At 51.1% G+C, this 14,473-nt stretch overlaps 1 protein-coding gene across 2 annotated transcripts in view; it reads right to left on the reverse strand.

Annotated features, from left to right (window-relative positions):
* Positions 1-14,473, reverse strand: part of Scara5 (scavenger receptor class A member 5) — a 106,086-nt gene that overhangs the window by 34,959 nt on the left and 56,654 nt on the right. For both annotated transcript variants that reach the window (XM_046442954.2, XM_046442955.2), the window contains one exon: positions 6,851-7,525. In XM_046442954.2, coding sequence (XP_046298910.1) covers positions 6,851-7,525 — 675 coding nt within the window. The remainder of the gene's footprint in view (positions 1-6,850; positions 7,526-14,473) is intronic.

Here is a 14,473-nt window from a genome sequence, read left to right on the forward strand (position 1 = left end):
CAGTAAAACTCACGCCTATTGAACTGGGTGGAGTAGTGCCCCTCCAAATCCATGCCCACTCTGAACCTCCTCACCCTTGTTAGGAATGTGATTAGCCCGATGAGATCACACTGAAGTGGGGTGGGGCCCAATCACTAGCATCATCATAAGAAAACAGAGAGACATTAGGAGAACACCACGTGATAACAGGCAGACCTGGAGGGACACGTCTACCAGCCAAGGAACCAGGATCCCCTGCCACCAGGACACAGGAAGAGGCAAAGGGGGACCCTCCCTCAGAGTTTTCAGAGGGGATACAGCCCTGGGCACATCTCGATTTCACACTCCAGCCTCCAGAGCTATAAGGGAATACGTTTCTATTATTCTAAGCCACCCAGTTTGTGGGGCTTTATTATGGCAGCCCTAGGAAACTACAACACACACACTCACAGTGTAGCGGTGAAGTCTTGCACAATAAATGTTTGATGAATTAATGAGCATATGAGATCAGAGGGTGTTAATACACACAAAACAACCAGGCTGCCAAGATCGAGATGTACTGATACATTCCAAAAGTTGGCACTATCCTCAGAAAGTCGACAGCTGCTTAATAGTTCAATGGCACATGCACAGGGAAAAAGCAATCAACATTTAAAAAAAAAAATCATGAGTTGTACAAAGCATTTGAGGAAGGCTGGGGTTTGAGCCATCGTCCTCCTGTCTGTGAAGAAAAGCAAAATAATACTGGCCATATCCATCCCAGTTTTTAGAGCACAGGACTGAGTCACAGAACCAATCTGGAACAGGTTTAAGATCATGCAGCCAATGAAAAGAAAAGCTAAGAGACACATGAGTTCCAGACTCCATGCGGCAACCTCCCCTCCAGGTTGAGGAGAGAGAGTTGAGAGAGGTAACCTGCTGGATCTCTGAGGCTGGACCCTACCCCATACACTCACGTCCTCTCACTCTTCTCTGCTCTTTAGGACCCAAGACTTCAGGAATTGAGCTGGTGCAGGTGTGACCCTACCACGGTTTGGGTCTAAAATGTCCCCTGTGGGCCCATGTGTTAAAGGCTAGATCCAGCCTCTGACATTATTGGGCAGTGGATCCTTTAAGAGGTGGGGCTTAATAGGAGGAAGTTGTGTCATGGGAGCATGGCTTGAAGGAGACACTGGGACCCTGGGCTTCTTCTCTTTCTTGGCTTCCTGGCTGCCATGAAGTGAGTGGCTTCTTCCACTGTGCATTCCTGCCATGATGTACTGACCTGTCACTGGCCCAAAACCAACTGGGCCACTTGACCATAGACTGAAACTTCCAAAACTGTGAGCTGAAACCCTTTCCTCTTTATAAGGTGATATTTCAGGCATTTTGTCCCAGGGAGAGAAAGCTGACCAGCACAGACACAGGGCACAGATCTTCCCAGGAGTGTCTCTGGCTAAGGGAGAAAGGATGACTGCCCAGTGGAACAACCCAGAAGGTGGGCAGCAGGGAGTGGAGGTAATTAGGAAAATGGGAGTTGAACATGGAGACAGTTGAACATGGGCCCAGGTCCTGGTTCTGTTACAGGGGGGTAAGAAGCCCTTTCTCATGCAGTTGTGGCAGGAGTGCGGACTCCATGACACGCCGGATGTTGAAGCCTTCGGAAGCTTGAAGGGCAAGGCCAGCCCTGACCAATAAATGTCCTTTTCATAGTGCTTCTGTTATAAGATCACTGCGTTGTGCTATTCTGAGGTGCCCCTGAGATCACCCTGACAGCCTTGGGCAGCTCACCCAGGGGAGGTAGATCCCAAACTGCCCAAACAGGAAGGTAGATGGACACGGATGGAAACACAGGTAGGGCTAGTGAGGGCCTTGGCAGAGGTGACCTGGAAGAAGCTGGTCAGTGAAGGTGGGCACTCATTTCCATATCTGGTCCCATCCTCAGGCCACACTGGCCAGCCTGACTCAGAAGAGCCTAGAGGTTGGCCAGAGCCTCTTGGGGCTTGGTCCTCTGGTACCCTGAGCTCTTTGGACCGCAGCTGCTGTCTAGCAGTGCATTCCCAGGGTCTGCTCTTCTCAGGAACCGGGGGCCTGCTTTCAGTCCTCTTCCTTTGTCCCCTCAGTCCCCTCCCCCAGGATGATTCAGGCTTGTCCTGGAGGAGGGCCCCAAGTCTCTACCTCCTACATGGGTCCTTGGCTTCTCTCCTGCCTCTTTAAAGTCTCCCTGGTCTCTGCTCCCCCCGCCTCCAGCCCACTGTGTACATTGCTGCCTGATTCATCTCTCCAAATCCTGAAAACAGCCAAGTGCACTCAGAGGCTGTGGAAGCCCCTGGCAGCACCGGGCCACAGCCCGTGGGAGACCCCGCACAAGGCTGGCATCTGAATCTTCTGGGCAGGCTGGTGGGGGATGTTTCAAACACACACTCCCCTCCTCCTCAGCAAACTCTGCTCCTCATGATGTCCCCAGACGTTGGCTAAATCCTTTCCTTTCTCAGAGTTCCTTCCCCTTGAGCCCTGAGGTCACCTTCATGCCCACAGCTCTGACTCCTCAGGCTCCTTGGGCAGGGAGATGGCTGTGCAGTGCCCTTGTTGGAGTGTCCATGAGCCCCTGCCTTCCCCCCGTACAGTCACCCCCCTCAGACTGTGGTCCCCAACATGGACAGGTGATGTGTACATCGGGGCTCCCTCTCTCTGTGGCTTCGTGCCTCACGCAGCCCTGGTTGGGATTCTAAGAATGACAGTCCTTCTGGGCAGTAGGAAGCCCTGGCAGATCAGTTGCTCCCTGTGGTGTCCATGTGAGCTCTGTCACTTCTCAATGCTTATGCTGTCCCCTGTCATATCCTCTCCGTATCCTCTCCATCAGCCAAGCAGGCCACAGTGAGGAGGAGGCTGGGCAGGGAGGAGGACCCCGCCCTGCTCAGGGCCTATCCACCAGCCTGCCCACACGTCCCTCTGCAGTCCTGCCCTGCCTGGCTGTCGGGAGATGCTCCCTAAGTGCATCTTCCCACCAGATGAGGACCAGGGACTGAGCCTTCGGGAGACGCACCAGGGTTGTCCTGGGGGCCAGGCAACAGAGAAGGAAGCAAACCCTCCTCCACTCCCTGGGTCCTGTGGGGGGGGACCTGTGAATGCTGGAATTGGGGGAACGACCTGCCCAGAACAAAGACGACCTGGGCTGAAGCCGCAGTACAGTGATGGACACCGACCCCAGATCCTCACTGACCCCACCCTGATGGAGGGTGGAGCCTTTCCACTGAGTGCTCTGCCCTGGGCTCCCGGAGTCACCAGCCCTGGAGCTGGAGCACCTGTCCCTGTGCACTTTGTTCCCGTGCCCTCGTCACTCAGGCGTCTCTCTACAGCACAGGGTCCACCAGTCCTATTCAGAGCCAGGGAGACTTGAGCTCTGAAAGGTGCAGGGACCGCCCTGGCAGTGGTCTTCTGAGTCTCAGGGGCAAAGCAGGTGTCATTTCCACAGCGTGCCCTCCACCCCACGGCAGCAGAGTCAGATGCGGCAGGGACACACACCCTGCCCGGGGATCTCCTCCCCGTCCACACATCTGAGCCTCCATGGAGTGGGACCACTAGTTCACACGTGGCGCTGTTCACAGGGATGCCAACCCCTCCAACAGATCCCTATTAACTAGAGGCCCAAGTCCCGGCCTCAGCCTGGATTCCATTCCACATCCCCTTAAAAATGTGTGTTCAGTTGGACTCTCTGCTCTCCTAGATGGCATTTTTTTCTTGAAAAAGAAGCTCCCAGATATTTCTGCTTAAAAATCTTGTTTTTGTGAATCAAGAGATGTAATTTTTAGCCATAACTGGGCCACAGGCTTGGCATTTGACTTGGGCAAATGATTTTTCCTCAAGGGGCCTTAGAGTCCTCCACTGTAAAACAGGACTGGATCATTTCTGAGATCTGTTTCCACTGTGATTTTAGAAAACTTTGATTCTAGCAAATAACCATCTGAAGGAGCCTGGGAAGTCTGCCTCCAGGCAGTGCCCAGTCCTCCCCTCCCTGTGTGGCTCCCCCTCTGGTTATCTTTCTCCCTACTTGATGCCTCCTCTCTCAGATAATCTTAAATTCTCTAATTCTTTGAAATCCACACCCAGATTTCAACAGACCTAATCAATGCTGCCAAAGCAAAGCAGAAAACATAAAGCCCCGTTGTGAATATCTGCAAAAGACAAACTGCAGACCAAACTCATAGAAAACCGCATAACAAAGAGAGAGAATGAAAAACATTTGAGCCGAACTCAAGAATAATGTAATTAAGCTCATATTTGAAAATGCACATATCTGAGTCACTTGTGGAATCTGAGCCAGAAAAGGGCAAAAGGCAGGCATAGGTATGGCATGCGTGCGCACATGTGTGTCACTGTGAGTACACCTGTGGGCATGCACGTGTGTGTCCATGTGTCACACGTACATGTGTATAGGTGCATGTGTAGGGTTCGTGTACACATGTGTGTGTGAGTGTTTGTATGTGTGTTTAAAGACCTTTAGGAGGAACTGAGGTCACTCCAGACAGAAGTAGGAAATGCCTGGGAGCTTAGGTGGTACAGCATCCACCATCCAAAGCCAGCGTGAAAGACAATTACACCAGATAAACCAAATACAAGACTTTCTAAAAACAACGACTGGGTACCTGGCAACAGTGAGAGAGGGACATGGGAAAGGGTGGACACAGCAGAGGAAGGGTGACACTGAGAGCTGGAGGGGCCCAGTGGTGTCCAGTGGTGAAGAGCCAGGCACCCCAGGGCTGTGGCCTGAATGTCGTGTGCCCCCTCCCCAATCCATGTGTTGAGCCCTAATCACCGAGGTGGTGGCTCAGGAGTGTCTAGGTCACGGGGTGAAGCTCTTCTGAGTGACACTGTAAAAGAAGCCCCAGAGAGTGGCCTCAGCACTCCAGCCGCCATTGCTGCCTGCAGCTGTGGAGCAGGATGGGTTTCTGAGCCCCACAGACCCATGTTTAGACCTTGACTTTGCCACTTGCCAACTGCATAAGAAGCAGTGGGAATGTTATTCAGGTTTCTTATCTACAGAGGGAGAAAGGTAAGACTTCTCCCAGGATGTGAGACTTAGCGATCTTGAGCATCTATTAGGGGAATGAACGTCTGTAAAGTGCCTCGTTCATCATAGGTCATAATGCAGTGTGGCTACTGTTATTAGGAGGTGCCTACGTGGACTTCTACAGAAAGGGGAGGTCAAGAAACAGAGAAGATCAGAAAAGCAGGGGCATGAATTTGAAAGAAGAAATTCTACAGCTTACCTTCCTTTGACCCTGAGCTCAAAGTGATCAGGAACAGATGACAGATGGAGCAGGGGAGCCTCTGATTGCCTGGCCTCGAGATCCAATGGTTGTTGAGTGTTCACTGAGCCCCACTTCTGTGTATGCATTGTTAGGGTTGGGGACACAGAAGCATACCGACGGACTGAGGGCAGCAGAATGCACTCTGGGTGCTGGGACTAAAACTCTTGGACATTGAATTGCACACTTATTTACAAGGAGTGAATTCTGTGGCATGCAAATTATATCTTATTAAAGCTGTTGAAATAAAAAAAAAAAATCCTAGTTTGGATCATTACCAGCCACGTGGCCCTGAGTAATCAGGCACTTCTGCCTGAGCCTTGGTTGTTTTGAGCCAAAATCCTACCCCTCCTTCATCAAGACACCCGCCTGAAACCAGCCTCACAGTTTGTCTTGTCACTTCAAAATTTAAAAATGCACAAGAGAGCAAAGGACTTTACAAATGGAAGGCTCCAAGATAAAACTCGCTGTTCTGAGTGTGGAAGCTCAGAGGCAGGGGAGAGCTCATGAGCAGTCCTTGGAGGAGGTGCCTGGGTGCCTGCAGATAGCTGTTTGTGCTCCCCATATGGAGGTGGAAGGCAGGCAGGACAGAGGGGAATGTGACAGAGAACACATTGGTGCCAGAATCAGAATGGCCAGGTTCAAATCCCACTCCATCCTCTCCCTCCCTGTCCTATAACCCAGACTAGCTATTTAAGCTTCCCTCAGCAATCCAATGGGGACCATGATGCTTCTTCAGACAGGTGCTGGTTTGAAAGATGCCCGATGAGATACACTGGGTGCAGTACCCAACCAACAGTAGGTAATCAGTATGGCATTGTTGGTGCTGACTGGCAGGCTAAGGGGAGTCTAATGACTCTGACAGCCCTTGGGGAGCTGTGGGGTGTGAGCACTGGGCAACATGGCATGAAAGGCACCTCTGACAGCATGTGCTTCAGGAAGGAATTGGGGAAGGAAGGGTTGGGGAGGGGCTGATTAGCCAGAAGTGAAGAGTGGGAAGTCGGGACCCTGGGCTCTGGGTCCCAGAGCAGGAGGTTAATGGAGGCCCTACACATTTTTGCTGTTGCATTTGAGTTACAAATGAAACTAATTAATGGTTAAATGAAATATGTTTTCACCTGTACGAATACACCTTCTAACCGCCTAGAAAGCTTAGTTTGGAATTTTCCACTCCTTGCAACTTCACCATTGCCCTATGTGAACCTGAGGTTGCAGCCAGATCTTCTTCTTCAGGCAGCCCCAAGACCTGGAGCTACATACACAGCCAGCGCGTCCAAGCTCTAGCTACCCAGACCCAGGTTAGTCCCCCGTGGCCATTCTCCTGCCTACAGATGTAGAGGCTGAGTCCACTCTGTCCTAGGTAGGTTTACCCAGGGGAGAGACCTGGGCAAGGCCTTGGAAGTAGGCATGGTTAGATCATTCCCACAGAAAATTCCAGAGTCACACAGGGCAAGACTTAAAAGAAGGAGTTGAGCTTGGACTGAGGAATGCACTGGGGGCCCTTGGGGAGCGACGTGCAGGAGGGAGGCTTGAGGGGGGGGGACCCCAGGAGGCTCTGTGGGCTGGGGGTGGTCAGAGGGTACCTTTGGCGAGGGAGATGTTTCTCAGCGCGATGGAGTGCTCCCAGTCCTTGAGGCGCAGGTCCTCGGTCACCGCGTTGAGCGTGGCCAGCTCCTGTTTGAGCTGCAGCTCCAGGTCCATGTGCACCAGCCGCATGCGGCGCGTGTCCTCGCTGGCGTTGCTCACCAGGACCTGCAGGTCCTGCAGCCGCGTGTGGTGGAGCGCCACGTCGTAGGACAGGCTGTGATTGAGGCCACGCACCGCGCCGCCCATGTCGGCCAGCTCTTCGCCCAGGACGCCCACCCTTCGGGCCAGTCCGTCCAGCAGGCCCGCGTGGCGCCGCAGCAGCAGCTGGCTGCGGTTGCTCTCCACCTGCAGCTGGTACAGCTCCAGCTGCGCCGCGTCGCTCTGCTGGCCCGTGCGGTCCCGCAGCAGGGCCACCGCCTGCTCCGTCTGAGCCGCCTGCGCGTGCAGGCCCCACAGCGCGCCCTCCAGCCTCTGCACCGCGCCCGCCAGCGCCAGCAGCGAGTCCGAGTGGTTCTGCAGCGCGTCCTGCACCTTCCACACCTGCTCCGTCAGGTCCGCCTGCAGCGGAGCCTGCAGCAGCCGCAACTGCAAGTCCCGGAAGGTCTCATTCAGCCGGTTCACATTGCGAGTCAGCGCCTTCAGGTCGTCCGGGGAGCTGCGGGGCCTGGACACTGCGGAGGAGGAGAGGAGAGGTGAGCGCTGCTGGGGAAGAGGGTTCAGGCGACAGGAGGCAAGCCTGGCATGCCGCCGTAGATGCTCAGTAAGAGACAGGAGACGGAAAAGCGGAGCGCTGGGCTAACGAAGCTCAATGATCCCAAACGAGCTCACACCTTAGAATCACCTAGCTAGGTGTCCCAACTGCAGAGATGGCGATTTAATTGGTCTGGGACGTGACCTGGGCTCTGAAACTTCAAGGATCTTGAGTAGCTTAGAGGTGCAGGTGAACTGCCCGGCTGAGCTAAACATCCTGCTGACGTCAAGAAGACCCATAAGAAACTGCTGTTGTGCATTGAAAAGTGGTTGTGTAAGAGCAGTTTTGTGCAGTTCCATTTAATATTGGGCGTTGTGATCCCCTTAACTTTTGGAGGCAGAAATCTCCAAAGGTGTGATCCCCACCCTGCCCCGCCCCCAAATCACTTAATTGCCAAAGTGATAATATTAAGAGGTGGGGTCTTGAGCAGGCAGCTAAACCCTGCAGTCAGAGCCCTCAGGAAAGAGATTATGACCTTGTAAAAGAGGTGCAAAGGAACTGTTTGCTGTTTCTGCCATGTAGGGACACACGGGAGGTGTCATCTATGACACCTGGTGAACAGGGCCTCTCCAGACCCTGAATCTACTGGTGCCCTGACTTTGTACTTCCCAGCTTCCAGGTCTGTGAGCACCACATTTCTGTTGTTTGTAAAGTACCCACGCTAAGGCAGCAGCCTAAAGTGGACCGAGCCAGTGCACTTATCTCTTTCACTGTGAGACCAGTGAAGGCTGCGCACGGAAATAAAGCAAATCCTAACCCAGAGGGTCTCTCTGGAGCCTGGGCTTTCCCCCAAGTCGCCTCCCGAACTGCCTAAAGGAACATCATCTGACAACAGGGACAGTGTTTATTTTATGGCCTCCTTATTTCAAGGTCCCATTTCCTCCTGCTGCAGCAATGGCCCCTCTGGGCCAGGGAAACCTGCTCTTCGATCTCTATACTGTCCCTCTCTGCCTCCTCCGTCCTTCCTCTAGGTGTCCTCTTCCTCTTGTTGGCAAACAAGCCATCCTGGGGACTCCTCATCCTTTCCTTGGGGTCCCTTTTCTTGGTTATAAACAGCTCTTTGGTGATACGGAGAGAAGGGACCTTATTGCTAGACTCTGGCATCTCTGTGTCTCTTGGGGGTTCATGGACTGCACTGAGCCAGGTGTGCTGCTGCCTGGGGTGTCTAGATATGCTTGTCTCCCCGCTCTGCTCTGCACGGGAGGAAAAGGAAACCAGGAGCAGGGGAGGGACAGAGTAGGAGGTGGGAGAAGATGAGGCACAAGGAGAATTCTGCCTTGTAAATCTTGGAAATGAGAGAACCCTGAACTTGATACAAATCTTGTTCCAACAATGAGAAAGTTCAAAGTAAGTTCCCTTCCAGAACTTCACACTGGGAAGGGGGAAGTAGGTGCGAGGTTTCTTGGACCACGTGCACATCTGCTACTGCAATCCTTCAGTGATGCTTCTGGAAGCACACTGTGTGGTGGCCACCCTGGAGGAGGTATGCCACCTCAGATTAAGTTCAGAGGTGCAGAAGGCTGGAGAAGTTGGAGTCTGTCTCAAATTCCCCCCAGCCCAGCACTTTCACCCAAGAAGGTCAGAGAGCCAAGTGGTCACCCAACCTTTGCTTATACTCATCTCTTGACTTTCAGCTAGTTCTCTTAGAACATTTTGCATTCTGTTCAGACTTGATTTTTTGCCTCCCTGGAGTTACTATCCACTGATCCTGCTCTTTGGTGGAGTATAGGACTGGGGAAAATTTTTAATTTTCTCACCAGACAGCGCTTTAGGATTTCAAAGATACTTGTATCCTTGCTACGTGGTAACTTTTCTGGTTTAAAGTCTGTAGTTCCTTTATTCTTTCAAGTCTAGTTCTAGCCTCCAAACATCCGGGCTGCCCTCTTCTATACACAGATTAGTTTGTTGGCATCCCCTAGAAGGTGCTTCTCGATCAAGAGGTAGTTCTCCAAGATGTCGACAGACTGGCAGAAAGATCTTCCCTCTCCTTCTGTCAGGAGACTTCCATGAGATGCCCACTGGGCCCTGGTCAGCTTCATCAGGGCTTGCAGAGAAGCCATGGGGCGGGGTTCTGTAGCCTCTAGTGAACTGGACATTTCTCCATTTTACAGAAGAACAGATTGACTGAGGCCAGGAGGTGTGAGTGACCCACCTAAGGCACACCTCCTGGCCTTGCTCCTGGGGCTCACACCACTGCCCTCCTCTGGAAGTTTCACTAAGGAATCGCTAATACAAGGAAAGCTTCCAGAGAAGATGAATCCATGACCCCACCACAGCAAGGTGACCTCAGGAATCCTCTGCTGAAGAATCCACCTCAGGCCAGGATTCCATTCTACAATCGGTGTGTCTGCACCGTGTCCACCCACACTGGGGACACATACTGTGCAGGCTGGTGGAGAGCAGACAGCCTGCTCTCTACCTGCCAGTCCTGCTTGGGATGCCCCAGCGCTCAGAGGCCCGTGGCAGCACATCACAAGTGGGGAAGAGGCTCTGAGTTGGGCCCATTCTGGTTCTGAACTGGCACTGTGAGTGGCTAAGAGGAGCAGAGCCAGCTCCCCTGGTGGAAACCAGAGCTCCCTGGGTGGACTTGGGCCACCTTTGCCTAGAGAACAGCCCATGAGGTGGGCAACTCCCTTCCCTCCTGCTGTGCCCCAGCCCCCACTCACCCCTCCCTCCCCCTCAGGAGGTCCCTGGGCCACCTGGTCCTCTGAGCCCTTGGAGGCCCCAGGCCCTGCCCAGCAGCCAGCTCCTCTCAGCACCAGCAGCCCTGGGTCCTCCTCCCTGTCCAGGAGCCTGCACTCAACCTGTCCATATGGGCACAGCTGAGGATCAGTGCCCCTGCCCAGAGAGCCCCTGAGGGTCTCCATTGTTGGCTGTGCATTCCACAGCCAATATTAACATCAACTCAAACAAAAGAAAGGAAACTTCTCCAACAGCCCACAACCTCCAACAGAGCACACAGGTTTTCTTTCTCTAGCTCCATCCATTTGCAGGCTCAGGCTTTTCAGTTTGATTCTGGGTGGTTTTTTCCCCACCTAATGTTATAATTATTTCACAAGTGTTTTCCACTCTTCTCTCTGTCTTTTGTGTAATTATGATTTTGCATAAGAGTCCCTGAAGGGAACACACTGTAATTTGCCCATTTTATTTCTGGGTAATCTTTTTTTTTTCAATCATGGTAAATAAATGCTAAAATGTTTTCTCTTTTTTTAAAAAAATTTTTCCTAGCAATAAATCCCCAGAAATTGGTCAAAAGGCATGGATATTTTTATGACTTAAAAATCACAGCTATATGACTTCCCCAAATTATATGAATTGATATGTATAGTTTAGACTTTTAATTGTGTCAACTTCATTGCACAGTGTATTACAATTTTCAAATTGTTAATTTCATAGATATAAAATGGGACCTTGTTGTTAGTACGAATTGAATTTCAGAAGTGATCTTGTCAAGGCGATGCCTTCCCTCCTAGGAGTGATGCACACAGTTTAGGAGCCAAGGCTAATGGGAACATCATCTAGGAGGTGAATACCCTTTGGGCATCTGCTCGTGCTGTCTAAGCCTGGCCTGGCCTCACACTCCAGAGTGAATTATCTCCTTCCAACAGTCACCGAGTGTTCTCTGCTCACACTCCACCACCACCCACCCTCTTCCCCCCGTAATTCCTTCCAGATGTTTGCTGTCCTCAACAGAGAACAATTCTTACTTGAGTGTGACTCTTTTAATTCGTGTTTATGCAAACAGTTCATTTATCTCTGTGCCTGGTGTATCTACTTTTAATGTGTTTTAAATATTCTTCAACTTTTATACTTTCACAAACAGGAAAATCAATCATCGACTACAATAATAGCTGGTATTTCCGGATCATTTACTGTATGCCAAGCACTGTTCTCAGGGCTTTCCACATTAGCACACTACCTCTCCAAACTACCCTGGGAGATAGGTATGAAGCCCCCGAGTATGTTTAGCATCCTCTATTCCAAACAAGGACATTGAAGCATGCAGAGGTTAAGTAACTCACTAAGCCACATGGCTAGGAGAGACAGGGGAGACTGACTTAGGGTCCTGGAAGTTCAGTTCCAGAATCCCCAGCCTGAATGTCTTTGCCATACTCCTGAAAACATGGAGAGTAGAGAAGACTTGGTACCAGTCAGAGACTCATATGTGGAAGGTATTTTGAAGGTAGTGAGCTCCCCGCTCATATGCCCAGGCTGGACTCTGGCTGCTTGGTAGGAATCACATAGAGATTCAATTTCAGTTTCTGGCTCAGTTTTGATTGCTGGATCCTAATGATATATGATCAGTGTCTGAATGACTACCTCAGGCCTCTGCTGGGCTAGGAGGCTTGCGCATGCATGTCTCCTGCAGTCTTCTTGCTGGCTCTGCCTCGCTTTGCTGTCCACACCCCAACCCTCTGTCTGCCCCCTCTTCACAATTGTCCTTCGTGTTCATAAAAAGTCATCTTCAGGCTAAGTCAGGGGGCTCCAGATGTGAGCTGACCAGCCCGCTGTTTTCCCCAAACACACCAGGCACACCTATCATTCCAGCTAGGCACGTCTGTCTGGGGTGGGAAGAAGGCCAAGCTTTCCCTCTGATGTTTAGTGACTTAACCTTGGGCACTGGTGTTAACAACCCTGGGTCACTGTATAGAACTCCACATCCATTTAATTCCAACCTAACTACTCTCGGAAAATAGGGAGGGAGAAGATTCAAAATCTCGTTTAAGGACCAGAAAATGGAGGCCCAGAACAATAAGAGGTTGCCTGAAGCGTAAAATAAGGACGGATTTAGGCCATCTGTCCCATATTCTAGTGCTCTGTCCTTTGAACCTGCGGCAGAGGGAGTCAGTCACGTGTATGCTGAACTCCAGCAGGGAAAGCAGGAAAGGAGATTCGATTAAGCATCTACTGTATGCCAAACTGAGCCCCTATTTCTTAAAAGAAGTTGCTTCCTTTATCCTTCCTAACAGCCTCAGGAAGTAGAAATCATCATGCCTATTAGCACAGGAAGCAGCTCCCGAATAGCAGGGGCAGCTCAGCTACTGGGCTCCGCAGTCCCTGCTGCCCACGGCCTTCCTCCTTTGCTCACAACAGCATCAGATCTCCCCTTCTTTTCTTGGGGAGCGCTGCTTAAGTGCACACTGCCAAACGCCCTGTGATCTCCAGTGGGCCTCCCACCCCTGGGGCAGATAGTGTCACCATTTTACAGACAAAAACCCAAACTAGGGTGATTTGGTCACCCATTCAAGGCCATCCCACCAGTAGAAGTGGCTCCAAGTCCACACATCTTCCAAGGCCCCAGGGCAAGTCCTGCTTCATCTTCAGGCCCGTGACACAGAAGGAAGAAAGGAGGGTATCAGAATTCACAGAGCATTTATTAAGGACCAGGGGCTGAAATGCATCTGCAAAGCCAGCCTGTCAATAGGAGGGACAAGGAATGAAAGGGGACCTGCTTTCAGGTGATCTGCAAAACTGGGTTGAGTTACTTGAGGCCTGGATCCCTGAGACCTGAACGGAAAATTCATTTAAATGAAGAACATAATATTCTTTCAGACTTTGTAACAAAATGGTTATCAGTAGAACTCTGGCACCTAACATGATGAACATTTCAATTAGGACCCTCCTGACCCAAGAGGTAGGAGAAAACCCAGGCTAGCACTCCTGGTGTGCGTCCAGTCCCTCTCCCAGAACTGGTCATAAATTGATCTTTGAATTTGTGTTTTCCCAGGGGATGATGGATCCTCAGCTCATGAGCAGACCCCCGACCCCTCACCCTTGGGAATGGGTCTTGCCTTCCCATCTCCACCTGCTCCCTCCACTCTGCCTCCACTGGAGACAGTCACATGAGGAGGCACAGGTGGGGGCCCAGGTCCCACAAGGGTCTGCACTGGCTCACAAGTCCCTGTTTTTGTGGATGCCCAACACAAACAGCAAATAAAACCACTGTGAGAGTCAAGAGAGCACGGCAGCACAGGACAACTTTCTAATGCTTTTTGGAGAAAGAACCCAGCATTTTTGTTGTATATTGGGCCTTGAAAATTATGAAGCTGGAAAACTAGCCAGTGTCACTCTGGGGCCCAGACTTCGGCCGTGACTAGGAGGATCCTGCAGGACTGTAGAAGTCAGCTCTGGCTGCGTAACAGAAGACCCCAGAATGGGCAGCCTAAACTGGTGTCTGGACATCCAAGATCAAGGGTGCCACCAGGGTTGGTTTCTCTGAGGCCTCTGCTCTTGGCTTGCAGAAGGACATCATCTTGTTGTGTCCTCACATGGCCTTTTCTCTTGATGTCTCTTACATTTTTTTGTAAGGACACTGGTCCTATGGGACTGGGCCACCTTTATTATTTCATTTAACCTTAAATATTTCCTTAAAGGCTCAGACTCCAAATATATCGCATTAAGGGTTAGGGCTTCAACATTTGAATTTGCATGGGCGGGGGTAGGGCACAAACTTTCAGTCACAACAGGGTCCTTTAGCATTCCCAGTTAGCTGGAGCCATAGGAGCATGGGTTTCTGCTGCCCACTGCGGGTACAGAGAACAATCCTTCCATCAGCAGATGTATTCCACCCTTCCGAGAGGGTAGGTGGTGAGAAGTGGTCAAAACAGGCAGATTCCTGAGTGTGGGAAACATCTTAAAATCCATAACGTAAATATAAATTAGTGTAACTTTGGAGAAGCAATTTGGCTGGAATTTTTAAGAGCCATAAAAATGTCCACACCTTTTGACCTACTAATCCAACTTCTGGGAATTTATTGTTAGGAAAATTTTCAAAAGATGGGGAAAGCTTTGTGCATTTATTTACCATGGTTGAAAAGAGATTCACCAGCAAAAAGAATGGGTAAATTACAATGTGTCCCTGTGGTAT

The sequence above is a fragment of the Marmota monax genome, unplaced genomic scaffold (genome assembly GCF_021218885.2).
Source record: "Marmota monax isolate L192 unplaced genomic scaffold, Marmota_monax_Labrador192_F-V1.1 WCK01_AAM20220418_F8-fsc00344, whole genome shotgun sequence".
Classification (NCBI taxonomy): Eukaryota; Metazoa; Chordata; class Mammalia; order Rodentia; family Sciuridae; genus Marmota; species Marmota monax.